General features: G+C 41.4%; 1 protein-coding gene across 2 annotated transcripts in view; it reads left to right on the forward strand.

The window, feature by feature from the left end:
- The first annotated feature begins 771 nt into the window (after nucleotides 1–771).
- arhgap44a (Rho GTPase activating protein 44a) overlaps nucleotides 772–18,316 on the forward strand; it is a 227,935-nt gene continuing 210,390 nt past the window's right edge. Inside the window, exon 1 of one of the 2 annotated variants that reach the window (XM_069929560.1) lies at nucleotides 772–1,077. In XM_069929560.1, the coding sequence (XP_069785661.1) occupies nucleotides 1,025–1,077 (53 nt within the window). In that variant the 5' untranslated portion in view covers nucleotides 772–1,024. The remainder of the gene's footprint in view (nucleotides 1,078–18,316) is intronic. The other variant, XM_069929564.1, reaches the window with a different exon arrangement.

Raw genomic sequence — 18,316 nt, forward strand, 5'->3', positions numbered from 1 at the left:
ACCATTAAAATGATCATGATCTTTCTTTACCCAGATACAGGTCAGTCAAAAGGGACCATTACAGTGGCCACAGCATCACTGCTCCCTCCTGACAAAGAGAAGCTGCCAAAGTGACCACCTTCCTCCAAAAGTCACTTTAATCCTGTTTGTAAATCTCTGGTCGAATGCTTTAAAAATAAGCTTCCACCACCCACCCATCAAGTGTCTTTAATCACATGACTTGCTTGAGCAATACGTGATTTTTAGGTTTCAAATCCCACCCCCCCCCCCCCAAAACCCCTCTCATTTGGCAGATGGCTGTTTGTGTGAACAGGAGTTTCTTGGAGTCAACAATCCATTGGTAGCCTGCTAAAAAAAAAGGTTGTTATGTGTGTGTATTCCCTGTTCCAAACCTACTAACTTTACTAAAATATAATATGTAACAGCCACAGTCAGTTTCTGAATGCTGCAAACGCAGGAAGGAGTGAAACCTCTATTGAAAGTCATGAATTCGAATAGCCCTTGATTCTTCCCTCGCAGGGGCTACTGAGCATTCCTGACATCTCGTGCTTTTAGTCTATTCTCTATCGTCATGGCCAGAATGGCTGGCTAGGAATTCCTTGTGACTTTAACATTGCCCACTGCAGGTCCCCAGCTGCCCCGCACGAAACTCCCCGTCGCTCGGACGAGTGCGCAAGGTCTCGCTGGGACGTGGAGTTCCCGGGTCCCTTGGCGTCGCCGGCCGAGGGGAGGTGCGAGACTCCAGCTCCCGCAATGCTCGCGGTGGCGAGCCGCATGCGCCGTAGGAGGCTGCACTGCCTCCCAGGGCAGAAGATGGTCCAGGCGCTCGCAGGGAAGCCGGGGGAGGACGGACCTGTCGCCACCGGGTTGGAGGGTTATTAAGGGAAGGGAGATGCCAGCCTCCCCGTAGAGGGATCGGCAAGGGGGGGGGGGGGGGGGAAGAAAGGGCGAAGGATTTACTGTCCCAACGATCAATGAGATGTTTGTGTGTCTTCCATTCCGCCGGCTCGCTCCCCAGTGAACGATGAAGAAGCAGTTCAATCGGATGCGACAGCTCGCCAACCAGACGGTGGGCAGGTTGGTTCAGCATTGCAATGTCTTAGCTCCCTCTGGGTTGTGTGCGGTTGATTAACGTTAAGGGCTTCATCGCGTCTTGTCTTCAGCCCACACGCTCTGCCAGGAGCGAGGTGAGCCAGCTTAGGAATGCAGAGACTGTCCTCCACATTCCCCCCGCCGCACTACCCCCCTCCACCCCCATCCCGCCCCGCTGCCGCCGACACTGCGCCCCTGTCCCGTCCCGGTCACTGCGCTCAAAGCGAAAGTGCCTGCCCCTCCTCCTCGAGACGGGGTGGGGGGGAGAATCTCTCCATGGAGAGAGAATGAGCTGCTCTGGGCAATACCACCCCCCACCCTTCTCTCTCCTCCGCTCTCCCTTCTTCAACACAGCCACCACCCCCGTCCACTTTAAACGCTCCTTCAAACCTAAAATGAATGAGCGTTTGGGGGTTTTCAACGTGCCGAGTCTGCGGTATTAAGACTCGACCCCTATGTCGGGGGAGGGGGCGATATGCCGACACTCCTTGCGCATTGCAAGAGGCGATACCATATTTAGGCGAGTCCCCTAGAAGGGATTTGCTGTAATTCTTATGGAAAATGCCACAATTCTGGAGGCAAAGACCTCGACCTGCTTCGGCGCACAATGCGTTCCACAAGGTGGCAATAGACCATGTTGACTGAGCAGGCACCTGCATTCATTGCAAGCCACCAAGAAGGCATTTGCAGCATTTATTTTGTGAACGTGTGAATTGATCTCTCTCTGGAGCAAATTGTTCCTTCCCGTGTTCCCAAATAAACACCACGCATCGGCGCGACGTGACAGCCCTCCTGATTAACACCCCCACCTCCCCCTTTTTTGGGACACTAAGGTGCTTTGGCCAACTCGGTAGGAAGGCAGGGGTGCAAACGTCAGGGGCTGGTCCGCATTCTCCGCGTTGGCAATGAAGACATTAATGCGATGTGGATTTTTTGGAATGCAGGAATTTGACTCGCGAGGGCAGATCCGAATGGCAACATTATGCGCATAGATGTAGTCAATGTCAGCTAATAATTACAGTCTGAGTGTCCAAGCGCTCTCTTTCTCCAGATCTCTCAAATGTTACATAAAACCGCCAGGCGCTTTAAAAGGTGTGGGTGGGGGGGGGGGGGGGGGGGGGGGACCTGCCATCTAAATGCAGGCAACGTGTGAGCATTAATGTCCTGGGATAACATTAGCTTCTGTCGCCCAGAACCACAATCCCAGTTTCCTCCCGTTCGCCTGCCTGAGAGAACTAAAGAATTCTAACTATTGAACGGAGAAGACAATAGCACATTTTTTTGACGACCTATTTGCTCTCATTGCTTCATGTTCTCTTGCCATGGCAACGGCTGAGAATGAAGCAGTCGCTGGTCCCTCATCCTCCCGGTCCCGGGTCCCAAAGGAGTGTTTCCAATTTGATGGCAAATTGATACTTGCCAATTATTTTAAATTCCATTCCAGGGCCATGTCATTTGGGAGTAGACCTCAGAGAACATCTCATGGATGATGTTCATGATGCACGCAAGAAAATCTAGAGGTTGAATGGTTTGTGCCAGTTTTAGCAGCAGTTTTTAATGGACCTCCTTCCATACAGAATCCGTAGTAATGTTTTTTGTACTAATGTTACTCTTGAATCCTAATTCCCACATATCACTGAATGTAATGGCCATAGTAGTGAGATAAACAACTAGCAGAATTAAAATTACAGTATCATATGCACAGCAGCAATGAAAACAACAGCGCATGCTTGTAGCGCGTGCAGACGAAACCACACGATTCGAAGGGTCATTGTAATTGCTCTGACCAGAGTGTAGTAAAGGTTCAAAAAAGTAAATTAGCATAGAGATTTAGCTGGGTTTATGAAAAATGTTGTTTTGTTGTTACGACTAACTATAGGGATATTTTTATTTTAAAAAAATGTTTCAGCTGAAAACTGAATAAAACATTTATTTTGGTGTCACTACCGCTGGTGGTATCACGCGGTGTGGTCCGCACCCCCCTAGTGACCCCAATGTTCAGTACAGTGATTTTTTTTTCCTGATTTACAAATTAAACTGGACACATTTGAGGAGGCTCGCTGAGTGGACAGTAAGCAGGGGAATGGAGGAATGAGGGGTAAGGTCATTTTGAGTGGCCAGAGCTTTTGCGGTCCATAAGCTCGTGTAAGCAACTTGACAAAAGGGCTTGGTTTTGTGCTACAGGCACTACGTGAGTGGCTGTCCTCAATTCTCTTTCCTCAAATGATTTACATTCAGAGAATGGAGTTTGCTCACATTGCATGTTCTGCAGACCATCAAGCATTGGAGGTGGAGTGCTAGTTTGTGTCACTACAGCTGCCTCCCCAGGATCCAAATGTCATTGTCAATTAACTCCTTGATGCTTACCTAGGAACTCATTGGACTACATTTTTAATGGTGACGTTTCTGCATATTATCCATGATGCAAAACCGTGATCCCTTACTTGGTCCTGAGAAGAAACTCTATTTTAAGTTGTTAGTAAAGCTAATATCTGGTCTCAGTTGGTATACAGTTGCTGGTTGCTATCAGTGGGATAAGGAACATCTGTGTGGTATGATGATGGCCTTGCATGGTGTGGTTAGAGTTTGGACCCCCATTGGGAATTCTCGGGTATGTTAAGACCAGGAAGTCTAGCACCAAATGTATTCTCTTTTACTTTGCTTCCATGGGAAGTAAAATGCATTTTTTGGAATAATTTGTTATAGGAAGGGGAATTTGCATATTGGTAAAGATAAATGTATGTGTTGGGGATTGGAAAGCTCGTAAATGGACAATGATTTCACATTGCACCTTATATTGTCTTTTCCAAAGTAGGGAGGTGTTAAAACTATTTTATAGTTGTTGGATATATATTAATATCTGTTTATCTGTTACTCACCAGCTAAGCTTTCATTATTTGAGCCATTTGAAGAATAGATTGAGTATTACAAAACAAGTATGTCATACCTTGATGAAATGTTGGTTATAGTTCTTTGCTATATAAAGTACCATGTTTAACCTGCTGAGTTTCTCCAGCATTGTGTGTTTTTACTCCAAAGCTACATCTGAATAATAGGATTTAGTAGATTGTGGAAGTGAATTACAAGAATCAGTATTCTTGATTGAATGTTGCATTCTTAACTGGGATGGAGTAACTTCAGATAATATGTTGGTGTTTGAAAGGATGGAATAGATCACTGCTACTCTCACATAACAACTGTGTTATGGGAATTTTGTTTTGAGTCTTTGTTATTGCTGGTCTTTATTTTCAAATTTTATTGATTTACCAGTTATACTTTGTGTATGTTAGGCATGTCACACTGGACAAATGTGCTTGCTATTAACAGGGGGAGGCATTTGTTAAAGATGCCACAACTGTTGGTAAAGTTTACTGAATATATAAAATATTTGAGGTTTCTGGCTGAGCTATGCCTATTTATGTTATACTGAGAAATGCATGTTTTGGAAAGATTAGAACTTTTCAAATTTTCTGCATTGGTTAAAATCAAAAAGTTTATTGTGAATACTCAAAATAGTTTTTTTCCCCCCTCTGCTTGCATGACTTGCTTCATGTTAGGGAGGGTCAGAGGAATGAACATTCATTATTTCATGTAGCATCCAGCTGTTTTGTGAGAATTTGATCACACAAAATCAGATTGTAGGGTTGAAGAGATTATTCAGCAGTGATGAGTTGGTAGCTTGTTTAAAAACTATTACATCTCCTTCACTGGAATGTTTGTAATGAGTTTGGTCAGTCATTTATCTGGTTGGATAATACGAATCAGCAGGGGTGCGGTGCTAATTTTTTAGGTGTCGAAGCTCACCAAAAACAGTGACAAGGAGGTGCTGGAGCTGCCCCCTGAGGTGCCAGAGTGGAGCTTCAGTGAGATTCGGCAGCACTGCAACTCTGATAATCAAAAGGCCATTTCGTGCCAGGCCTCCGCCTGGAGGTCGGCTACAAGCGCGGAGGAAAAACATAAAAATGACCTTTCATAGAGCAGCCCTAAAAGGCTGCTCCAGCATCGCATTCATGTCGAGGAGCGCCTTGTAGCGCCCTCCAGATCTGATGGAAACGGGGTAACTGGTGCCATAGCGCCACCTTTCATAAGTACACAGCAGAGGAATGGCTGTCTTCCCTACCCACAATCCCCTATGCAGCTGGAACTGCTCTGTTTCCCAGAAGAGTTCCAACTATGTGGGTGATTATGGGTAGGGAAGACAGCCATTCCTTTGCCACATTTTGAGCTGCAGAGAGCAGCCCCGAAGGCTGTAGCCCGGTGGGGTTGTCACGGCCCGCACCAACTGCCCCTGCTCTGCTGCCCCGACAGCTCCCAACAGCCGCCGCTGCCCCGAGGGAGGTCATTGAGGGAGAGGGGTGAGTGGGGAGATAGGTTGCGGGCTGACGGTGTCATCAACCCACCTCTAACCAGCCGCTTGCAGCAGCTGTACATTGATGTACAATGGTGGAGCTCAGCGCTGCGCTCTGCCAATGTTCCTTCCCCAAGAAGAGTTGCACTCGGTGCCTTGGAGCCGGCTACGGCGCATTCAGAAAGGTAAGTATCCAGGCTTAAGGGCGGAGAACCTCTGCCTTTACAGTCGGGCATTTTCCTTGCTTGAAAGGGCCTACAGACTAATCGTAAATGGGTGCTTTCTAGCAGGCAAATGCTGTGCCACAGGGCTTCATGCTTAGGCTTCAGCTTTTGCAATACAAGCAAATAATATCGATGAAGGGACAGAAGATGTGGTCACTATATTTACTGATGATACCACCATAGGCAGGAACACAAGTATTGAAAAGGACATAATGAGTCTACAAAAGGTTATCGATAAGTCAAGTGAATGGCAAAGATCTGAAAAATTGAGCATAATGTGGGAAAATGTGAAATTGTCCTTTTTGGGCAAGAAATATAGAAACAAAAAGTATACAGGGATTGTAGGTTAATTGATGTTTTGGGGGGATAAAATGGGTTCATGGGTCGGAGGGGCCTTTTACTGTGCTGCACGTCTAAATTTTAAAATAGCTAAATGGTGAGAGATTGGAGAGTTCTGAGATGCAGAAAAATCTGGGTACACCCTAGTATACTTGCAAAAGACAAGTATGAAGAAAACCAGGAATAAAGAAAGCTAACTAAACGTCCTTGTCTTTTGAAAGGAGACTGGAACGCAAAAGTAAGGAAGTAATGCTTCTGTTTAATAGGAGATTGGTAAAACCACCGCTGTTGGCCTTCTTATTTAAGGAAAAGAGGAAAGTAGCTATAACAAGGTTAACTGGAATAGGCAGGTTGTCATCTGAAGAAAGGTTGTTTAGGTGAGGCTTGTGTCTGGAACTTAGAAGAATGCAAGATCAATTAATTGTAACATAATTTTCTGAGAAGTCCTGACATGTTTAATATGGAAAAGGATGTTTCCTTTTGTGGGAGAAGCTAGAATTAGCTTTTTTATTTTTTTCAAGACACAAATGAGGTGAATTTTCTCCCACAGAGCATTGTGTCTCTTTTGAACTCTGAAAGTGGGTAGAAGCAGTCTTTGAACATTTTCAAAGGTAAACATAGATAGATTGTTGATAGACAAAGAAGTAAAAGAGGCTACTTGTCGGGTGGATGGGAATGTGAAGATTATGTGACAGTCAGATCAATCATGACCATGTTGGAAAGCAGAGAATAGGGGCCATGTGGCTTATTACTGGTGTTCGTTTGTGAACCTATCCTTTGTATCTTCATTTGTAAAATGAAGAATGTCAATCCAGTGATTACATCTGTGATAACTAATAATGCATTCTGTGGAGGTGCAGAGTTCACTCTCAGCAGCTTTTGAATGCCTTCATTTAACTAGTGTGAACATTAGACATTTGCAATAGCTTTGCAGCTTATTGACAATTCCACTGTTATTGTAACAGCAGATTTGGAATTGAAGGATCACTATATAGTGCAGTGTTGTTCAATGTCGAGGATCAATGTGACAACTATTTTCAAAGCAGCAAATCCCACAAGTAGCAATTGGTCTGATAATCTGCTGTGCTTTTGGTTTTGGAAGAAAATTGCCAGGACCTTTTGGAGAATTTCAGAAGCAAATATTTGCAGATGCTAAAAATCTAAAATTAAAGCAGAAAATACCAGAAATACGCAGGAAGTCTGGCAGAACCTGTGGAGAGAGAAACAGCTAACATTTCAGATCACAAGCAGGACACACTGTATTTCAATTGGCCTTTATTGGCTAATGTCAGATCTTCAGAACATGGAAAAAAAATGTCCAAAGTCAAACACTTGTTTTTATGCAGATGTATCTCCTCATTGTGATAAGTGGAGATGTTTCATTCATTCATATGTTCTGGACATACCAGAGTCTTGAGAAATATTGGAATGGAGTATTTCAAACTTTCTCTGTGCTTTTTAAATCAAATCCCTTAACTGCATAATTTGATATTGTTGGAGAGAGTGACAACATCTGAGCTACATGTATTAGCTTCTATTTCACTTGTGGCTCGGCGGGTGGTGCTGCTCAGATGGAGGGGCTTTATCCCACCTAGTCATGCTCAATGGCAATGTGATGTCATGTTTAAAGTGTTGACTAATGAGGTAATTTATCACTGATGAGAATTGTCTTTTTTCCTTTGGCCACACAGTTTCTTTCTTGGTCATATGTATAATAAAATAAAATATCAATGCAATGATTAACATGTGGAATACCTTGGATGTAATGATATGATTTAAGTGCAATTAATTCTTTTTGGATGTGAAATTTCAATGTTAATAGAAATATTGAAAAAGAACGAGCATGCATATACTTCCACTGCTATACTGCACAAGAGTGGGGGTTGAAGTAATAATCATTAGACAAGAAAATGAAGTCACCAGCCCTAACTCTGAAGTTCTGAATATTTGGATGGATTGGTTTTTTACCCAGCACCATGGGTGACTGGTAAACCTGTTGCTGAGATTGGACATTCTCTCTGCCAAACTTTCACTCAAATGTTTTCTGCCAGAGAATGGCCCTTTTGTTCTCTCCTTCCTTTCCCCTTTCTTCAAAACTGAAAAATTCCTTCATCCCAAGTATTTGCCTGTCTTAATGAAAAGAGATAGAGCTGAAGTATTTTGTTTCTCTCTCAACAGGGCATGCGTTGTTGAAGTCTTTCAAGTATTTTCACTTTGGTCAATTCAAGATAGTTTTAAAATTTTCTCAGAGGTCCAAACCTCTCTTCGGCATCCTTCCACTGAAGGAGCAGGCGTGCATTATTTTGCAGGCTCCAGTGGCTCTTATATTTTTAAGCCCTGAGGGAAATGTGTTCAATCGTTTGCCTTGTGCAAACTCCCAGATGTGCTGGATACCTGATGTAATTGGTTCATCGACATTTAATTCTATGTGGTTTTCTGGGATTAGAAGAAGAAATTTGCAGAAATTCCAAAAAGGCTAATGTGTTTATTCAACTCCAGGATTCATAGATCTGTTTTAAATAAATTATTTGGAATGAATTGAACTGTCTTTTTTTTCATTAATTTATCATGTTTGGCCATATATAATGGTTTGCAATAGCGAGAACCTTGATAGAATAGATATTTTTAAAATGAGATGTCTGCTTTCCCATGAAATAATGAAAAGATGTTATTTTGAAATAATAATTAGTTTAACAAGGTAGGTTGTGATCCCCTCTTGTCAGGCATTTATATATATATCTATATATATATCTATATATATATCTATATATATAGATATATCTATATATATATATATCTATATATATATATATATCTATATATATAGATATATATATAGATATATATATGAAAAAGTTTTCTCATCTTCTGTAAGATCGCAAGTGTTTTGCAGACGTTAACAAATGTTAATGATGAGCTGCTCTAAATTAAGTGAAAATTGATCCCAAACTTTTATTTTACTTCCTTCATACAGAAACATCCCAATGTGAAATCTACAAGCTTGAGTGTAAAACTATATTTACTACTTGTTTGTTTGAAAGCAGTGGTTTTCAAACTTTTTTCTTTCCACTTCCATACGACCTTAAGTAATCCCTATGCCATAGGTGCTCTGTGATTAGTAAGGGGTTACTTAAGATGGTCTGTGAGTGGGAAGGGAAGGTTGAGAATGATTGCTCTAGACCCAATTGTTACTGAAATAATGTGCTTGAGAAAAATTGTCATTCGCCCATTTCCTTTGGAGTTGTAAAACCATGCACATAACGAGTCAATTGGGTTCAATTAAAACAGTGGTTTTCAAACTTTCTTTCCAATCACAGATGCTTCTATGGCATAGGGATTGTTTAAGGTGATATGTGAGCGGAAAGAAAAAGTTTGAAAACCACTGTTTTAAAGTAATACAATATTGAGTGAAATGTAAACATGCCATCTGAATTTGCAAGTGACCTGACATCTGATTATTAACCTATAAAGAAATGGAAAATATATATTTTAAATGACAAATCATACCTCTTATGGAAGATCCTGCTTGGGGTTCTGAAGTGATATGGCAACTAGAAGGTTTTCTATTCATTCTCTTGTGCTAAAGCAAGATACTTAAGTTTGTTTCGATAAACGTTGCCAGAGATGTTGATTCCCTTCACACCTCACCACCTCTACTTTATGGCTTATTAAGATTTGTTTGGCCACAATAGCAGCTAGATGACTAAGGAGATGTTCTCGGCCATCAAGGAGCAGGACCTTATTGAAGATGTCCGCCTTGGTCAAGCTGCCTTGGACAGACTGAAGATCTTTATTGGGATTCCTACTCCCTACGACAGGAGAAAATGCATGGTTGTACCAGCAGCGCTGAAGATTGCATTGAAGCTAACTCGCAAAGTTTGCTCTTCTTGGTTGCCTTGCACATGAAGTTGGTTGGAAACACCAGGGAACCACAGCCACTCTTAAAGAGGAGAGAAAAGAAAAGCCCAAGCTTTACTATGTGAAAAAGAACATTACAAAACCGGCTGAGAAGTATCTTGAAAGTAAAATTGCCCCATATAGGGAAAGCCTAAAACAACATGGAGTCCTTGTTTAATATATTCACTTAGAGGCATTGTCAATATTAAAAAAAACTATTATAGAAGAAAAATCATTACCAATAATAACTCCACCAACAATTAGTATGTTCTACTTAAATTCAAAGTTTAGATTTATTATCAGAGTACATACATGACATCACATACAACCCTGAGATTCTTTTTCCTGTGGGCGAGGCAGAACGACCAGTTATTGGTAGTGTAAAATATCTCTACTCAAGAAGATGTGTATACATGTAAATTAATAAATAAATAAATGGAAACAAATTGTGCAATACAGAGGAAAAAATTATTAAAGTGTAAAAGTATGAGTGCTTAAAAGAATCTCTGATTGAGTTTGTTGTTGAGGAGCCTGATGGTGGAGGGATGGCAGATGTCCTTGAACTTGGTCATGCAAGTCTTGTGACACCTCTACCTCTTTCAGTAAGAACAGAATGTGTACTGGGTGGTATGAATGATTGCTGCCGATTTCTGACAGCAGGGCGCCCTTTAAGTGTTCTCTATAGTGGGGAGGGTTTTGCCTGCGATGTCCTGGGCTGTGTCCACTACCTTTTGCAGGGCATTCAGTTCAGAGGTATTGGTGTTCCCAAACCAGCCGGACAGCACACTTTCCTCCACATAATCTGTCAAAATTTGCCAGGGTCATTCCAAACCTCTGCAAACTCCTAAGGAAGTAGAGGCACTGACATGCTTTCTTCACGATGCCAATAGGGTGTTGGGTCCAGGATCACTTTTCTGAGATGATGACTCCCAAGAACTTAAATTTGCTCACCCTCTCCTTCACTAATCCCTCAATGATCACTAAATTGTACACCTTTGTTTCTCACTTCCTGAAGCCAACAGGGTGACATTGAATCCGAGATTGTTGCTGATGCACCATTCAGCCAAGTTTTCAATCTCCCTCCTGTATACTGACTTTTATACAACCCACTACCTTGTAGATGGTGTTGTCATGCTGAGCCACACCTATTCATAACACACCATGTGTTCTCTCAAGAAGAAGTAGAATTGAAGGATAACAGTGACATGCTTTTTTAAATCAAAGTTCATCCAAAGCTGGAGCGAGCTGGGAAAAGGTCAATTGTAAATTGTATATTTTTACCTTCCTTGTATCAGGCTTTAAAATTGAAGAGTTTGGGAGTTCCTTTTAGCATATTGACAGCCTTCTTGACGCTATTCTAATTTTAAAAAATGTTAAAATGTGTAAATGTAGCAGGCTATTTTGGCCCACAATTTGCACCCAATTAACCTACACCCCGGTACTTTTCGAACGGAGGGAGGAATCCTGAGCCCCTGGAGGAAACCCAAGCAGACCCTGGGAGAACAGACAAACTCCTTACAGACAGCGTGGTATTCAAACCCTTGTCATGATCGGTAAAGGTGTTGCACAAACCGCTACACCAGCTATGCCACCCTGTGGAGATAATTTGCTTTGAAACGTTTAGTGTTTTATAAATGACTGTAGGATTAGCCACACAGGAGACAAAAGCAAATGCTGGAGTTGTGCTGGATGATTCTTCTGGTTATCCATGCTGTAGGATGATGGTTCCTTTCAGACCGTTTGTGGGGTTTGATATGAGTGTCCTGAAGTGGCTGCACAGGCCGATCCTTGACAGGCCCCTGTTAGCCACGTACTTAGCAGGTGAGGCTTGGAAGGCCAACAGGGATAGAAGCTCTGTTGTGGTGCTTCCTGTGCCTCTTTGAGGGTTTTCTTAGCAGCGTCCATAGCTCTTCTGATGGCGTCCCTCTGCTGCGAGCGAATTTTGAGCCTGATCCTCTCATGTTGATGAGGCTCCTGTGCAGAACATCCTTGTATCATAGTCGCTGGCCTCCTCGCTTTTGGATACCACTGGACAGAAGAATGATGCAGAAGGAGTGAGGTTCTAGATGCAGATGGCTGAGGAGACGAGAAGGTGACGGAAGGAATATATTATGATAAGCTTTGAGTTCATCCACTTTGATGCAAGTAATGGAAAAGTAATTTTTTTTAAAAAGGCTGTGTTGATATTCAAAGGAATGCCAGTAATTGAAACCAACCATGCAGGGAAGCAAATAAATAAGAAAGTAAACTGTCTAAAGAAAATGGTGGCACTGTTACTGCAGCAACTGCGTTGGTGCATACCTATAGGGATCAGAGACACAGGGCTCCTCTGAGAGTCCTACCACCCAGTCCAACTTCTGTCCTCTCTAAGCTTTAAATGGCTTATTAAAGGAGCAGATGGTGGTTTATTTTAAAATTGAGCGACTGCAGGGTCTGGGCCCAAGATGGTGGTAGCCTGTCTTCAGTAGCAGCCTTTAGCGGCTGCAGACTCAATGTGGAAATAGACAGCTGGCATAGGTCAGCAGAAAATGGGAAGATCGCCTTCCAACACCATTCCCCCCCCCCCACACCCCCCGCCCCCCCCCCAGTCGTTTGAGGAGAAGACGTCCCTATGGGATGGTAACCACAACAATGGACTAGTGAACGGCTCTGCAGCTGAAGAGCACACAGGCCGTGAGCTGCTAGTGGCAAGAGGTGACGAACCCACGCAGGCTGCTGGAAATTGTGGTCAAAGAGTACACACCAGGCTGCTGGAGAACAGCTAAAGGGGTACCAGATATCTGAATCGGGATGTGGGAGGATGCCGAGGGGACAGAAAGCTTCCTGGTGATGTCAGAGGTTTGGATCTGGAGCTTGGGTTGCAGATGGTTTGGACTGAAGTCTGTGTGGCTGCAGAGCCTGCAAGAGCGCTGGAGGAGAATCCATGGACCCTTGATGACTCTCTTTTGCTTCCCTTTCCCTGACTGTAAGGGATATGGGGCAACACCTGCTGATGGCGAATGCTTATCCACCTTGCGGAAAACTAAAATCAATTTTGTGTAACTTTACACTTGTTTTATTGACAATAAAAACTCACGAATCATAAATCTTGAAGTGGCCTGCTCCTGATCCTAATCAGTATATTCAAATGGTTATTTCAATAAAATGTAACATGGTCCCGCATCGGACTTGTCAGCCACAAACGAGCCTGCAGCTGACGTGGACTTTTTACCCCCTCCATAAATCTTCGTCCGCGAAGCCAAGCCAAAGAACATGGATAATTATCTCTATATGTCTAAGTTGTGATATTGTTTCCTGACTTTAGAGTGGGTGTCTGCATTCACTACTACTGCCAATCAAGTTCACCAAATTTGCAGTTAAAGATGCAAGTTGGCACTCTTTACTTAAAATAAATCCTCTGTGATTTATTTTAACATGCACCTTGCACTACAAAGTACTGAAGTTGTAAGTTGATTGTTAATTTATTAACATGCAGTGGGGGGTGGGGATAGAGCATATCCAGCATCTCCTTGCACAGTGAGTGCTGTGGTTCTCGTCTTGTGATGGGAGATGTGGAAGGTTGGGAAAGCTGTTTTCAATAGTACCGCTCTGTAAGACAATGGTTGCAGCGATTGGAATCGCATCAAAATATATGTACTTTACTGCAGAAAATTGGCATCAGATAACGTAAATGGATAAATGTGAAAGAGATTTGGAACCTGTATCAGGATAATTTCTTTACTCACAAATTGGTACTTGGAATTTTTTTAACCAGCAAATTAATGAGGGGTGATGGCATTGGGTGACGTAAAGTACAACTTTTCAACATTAATTCACAGGATGTGGATGTCATTCCACGGTCATGATTAATTGCACCAAGAATTGCTTCCATAAACTAGTTCTACCATTGAAAGCATATTAATTATGTAACATTCAGTCAACCTGTGGAGTTTGTGCTGAGGGAGGTAGGGCCTACTACAGTCAGGTGCACAAATAAAAATAATGGTAACCTGCACTTCGAACGAATAATGTACTTAATCTGAATGGTGGTAAGAGTGAATTCACACATGCTTTTTGAATTAATGTTAATATTTTGTACATCTGTGGCTGTTGCCACATGTTTTAATGTGTGGAAATACATGACTATCATGAGAAATAGTTTTAATAATTAATTGTTTAAGTGCCAATGTTCAAAAACATTGGAATCAGAAGTAAAATTTGATTTATTGCTCTCTCTCTTAATTTGATTGGGGCTATTTCAGAAAGCAGTTAAGTATTTAAAAACATGACAATGGACCTGAAATCACAAAAGGAGGCCAGATTTTGTCTCTTAAAATACAATAATGGATTGATTTACAACTTTTGGGCAATTTCATGATCACCATTGTGATATTCATTTTTATTCAAGATTATTTTAAATGAACTGAATTCCAATTCCTCCTGCTCTATCTGTAAGAGATTAATAGATTCCTTATAAAGTTCTGGATTATTTTCCATAAAGGAAAGGAGAGAAGAAAGGGAAGAATAACTATTTGGGCATTCTTGTACAGTGACTACTAGTTGTTCATTACTGGGTCAGCTGTTGTGCATTATCTTTAATAATTTCATTGCTCGTGGCCTAAGGAGAACTAATTTGGTAGGTCATATTATATTGAGTTCACTGCTATAGCATTATCATGGCTCTGAGCCCGGAGCACAGTATGGCTGGTGGATCTCAAATTCACAAAAACAATGGGGGAAAAAAAATAATAATTTGTAAAGAGTGACCTAGAAATTGTTATGCATGGAGTTGTTAGTGAGAGCAGTCGCAATGATCAATCCCTGTGGGTTGAAGGCTCACCCAATATTGTCTTGTGTCCTCCTAGCATGAGGTCAAAAAAAAATGAAGAGACATTGTAACATGGAAGAAGATTTCAACTTGCCCCTTGATACCATGTCAATTGCTGTCTTTGTAGAGGAGGATGTGTGGATTGTGTGCCCTGTGTTCTGATCCTGGGGCGGGTGTACCAATAGACTAGAGCCCGGTGGGGTTGAGGGAGAAGGTGTCAGGAGGATTTGAGTGATTGGATGTTAGCAAATTGATGGGGTGCAGTTGTGGCACAGAAAGAGTGCACAGAAAGGGGAGGTGGTCTACCTGGGCTATGCAGGGCCGAGATCTTTGCAGCAGCCCTATGAAAGTCTCTGGGAGTGACCAATGATGGTCAATCTGACCTAAATTCTTGGGCAGTGCTTCCTGGGTGGCATTGAGCTGGGAGCAGCTTCCTTCTGTGCATGAGTGGTTCAAAAATTGCACCATTATTTCTCCAATCTAAACTCTCATTTCAGTGACAGAAATTTTTGGCCAGATTAGGTGAAAATACTCCTTTCATGATTCTCAGAATTGGAAATGTTTTCTTTATTCTTCAGTTACCACAATTTTCTGCTTAATCTTTCTTTCTCTTGTTTCCCCTTTCCCAACATTCCAGTTTTGGATACATGTCATGATGTTCAACATGCAGCAATGAGTTGAGCCAGTAATGTTGAAATTCTCGCAAACATATTATGACCACGTTGTTCAAGGCTTGTAATGCCATTGAAATGATTAAAGATAAGAAGGAAAAGGATGGCATTCACAACCTGAGATTCAGGGACTTCCAGCAATTTTTAAACCTGTTGAAACAGCTGCTTAAGGATCCAAAGCATTTTTGCTATTGCCTGAAAGTGGAGGACTATCAAAATATTATCTGCTGAATGCAATTTAAATTATTTATATCTAAGCAAATATCTGAAATATTTAAATTAGGATATTTGATTACTGTACTTGACTGACATATCCCAGTTTGTATATTCCAATAAAATATTTAAATTTTAAAATTGAAATTTAGACATACAGCATGGTAACGAGCCCTTCCGGCCCATGAGCCTGTACCACCCAATTGACCTACAACCCCCGCACATTTTGAAGGGTGGGAGGAAACCGGAGCACCCAGAGGAAATCAACACAAGATGCTAGGAGACCGAAGCAGCACAAGATTCAAACCTCTGTTCTGGTTGCGGGCACTGTAACAGCATTGTGCTAACCTCTATGCTCACCGTGGCATCCCATCTCACCAAGTAGCTGATTGGATAGCTGTTGACCATCAAACAAAACCACAATTGCCAAGACTGTGTCTGAAGCTATTTCTTTTGTACTTGAATATGCTGATCACTGCATGTTTATTAATGTGAACAATATTAGTAGCTAATCATGAAATTTAAACAAATTTCTCCTGGGATGGCAAGGGTTTCACCAAGTGCTCCTGTTTTTTTTTTCCCCCACATTGCAAAGATGTGCTGATGGATTACAAAGATCTTTTCATCTTCGATAAGTGGCAAAGCCATCATAGGGAAGTTGTTGGGCATGGAGAAAAAATTAAATTGTCCGGCTTCAGAGAAATGTGTGGAATGGTACTGACGAGATTGTTCTGATGTGTCAGCATGGATTCGATCAGCATAATGGCCCTTCATTTGTCACTAAAAATCAATGAGCAAATCAACTTATAATGTTGCATGAGGTATTTGCAAATTAAGGTTTACTCTGCTTGCATCATTCAGCTGTTTAAAGATCTATTATCTATTTATATAAATAAGTCTATGACCCAGTTAATAAAGAGAGCGATTCCTTGTCCTGTCCGAACATGACTGAAATAATTATAAATCAAAACAGACAGTGCTGGAACTATGAGAGATTGGTCATGATCTATAAAATTAGAAAGAAGTTGAGACCATTTCCGATGTTGGTACGACGATAATCATCGTTTATAGCATACTTTCTCTCCAGTTTACTAATTGCATTTTGCTATTAAAAGTCAGGACACATCTTATAAAAAGGCTAGGTGATACCTTCTGTACCTGCAACAATTCCTGCATAATTTTTTATTTGATTTATAAAAAAAACTTCACTCATTTTATTATGCGTAATCCTACATCATAGTGGTCACTAATCACATGGTAAATGATCTTTGAGTGGTGTATTTACAACTTTCATTTACACTGCATCCTTGGGGAAGGTGAATTGTTCCAAAATGGTCTGCAGAAATGATAACGAACAAAATAATTGTTGCACTCCCACAGTACTTATCAAAAAGGTTAAACACAGATAGTCCCTTAAATTGCCAGTACTAATTATGCATTTTTCTAATGACTTGGCATGAGGCTTTAGAAAGTGAATAATATTCTCTTCCTAATTGGTACTATGTCAGTCCTTACCGTGCATCAAATTTGGGAACTCTCAACCATCATTCTGTTTTAGTATTCAATGTTTACTATTATGGTTTACTTAAATTATACCAAGAATTCATGGCCTTCTGCAGTGTCAGGATGAGAACATTATGGAAATCACTATAGGTAATCATGAGTCGTAATTAGTTGGTTTCTGAATGGGATTGAATTAAAGCGAACGTCCACCACGATATTGAATGAAAGTCAGCATTGAGAGCTTTGGGTTGAGTTCCCAATTATTCTGATCATGCCTGCGCATATTTAACAGGTTGTTCTCCTCAATCTTATTTCATTAGCGTGGGCTACAACTTACTCAGGGTGTGTGAGGGAAGTTGACTGGTGCACATCTTTTTTTTTTGCTGGACTGGCCACAAATGAGAAGTTGCATTTATTCAGAATGGGTTTGAAGCCCAAGAGAAAGGTCGCTTTAGTGATGAGTCACATTGTAATATTATCCTATTACAGAGGAACAGAGTTAATATTTCAGCCTGTTGTCCTTCCACAGCTACTTCTAGTTTGTGTACAAAGAAAATACCATGTTCAAAGCTCAGCAAAAGCAAAGTGAAAGGATGGGAAAGGAGATTTTCACCTTACTGTCATGAGTGGAGGTTTTGATGGAATACTGTAGTCAATCACATGAACTCCAGTTGGTGTGGAAAGAAAATGATCCGAGTTGCTACTTGAATAGTTGTTGGGTGTATTCCAAATGTGTAACGTGGAGCAAATTTAATAGAATGAAGAGCAAAATCCATTGTTGTCAGTGAGCTGGATTAACTGGTTAGGTAGTTTCATGAATGTGCATTCTTTGGGCTGGGACCAGAGTTTGAGTCTGGAATAATCCACTAATGGGTGGAGTTGCATTCTTTAGCAAATGTTAATTAATAAAAAATGTATAAAGGCCTGAAAATATGTGCAGGCCTTTGTGTGCAGCTTAATAATGATATAATTTTGAACAATGATGTTGCTCTAGCTTGGTGATGATCACATTATACTCAGCTTAAATCTTGCACTGTTCACTTCTGCCATCAGTAATGTTGTATCTTTATTGATAACACTAAACTAGGTGGCAATAGATTTGGAAATTGATAGATTTTGAAACTATTTTAAAGCCATTTTTCTCTCATGGGTCATGGATAGTTCTGTCCGTTTGGCCAAGTTGCTTGGCCTGTTCCAGTCATCATGAGTATGCTTCATTTTT

The sequence above is a fragment of the Narcine bancroftii genome, chromosome 3 (genome assembly GCF_036971445.1).
Source record: "Narcine bancroftii isolate sNarBan1 chromosome 3, sNarBan1.hap1, whole genome shotgun sequence".
Classification (NCBI taxonomy): Eukaryota; Metazoa; Chordata; class Chondrichthyes; order Torpediniformes; family Narcinidae; genus Narcine; species Narcine bancroftii.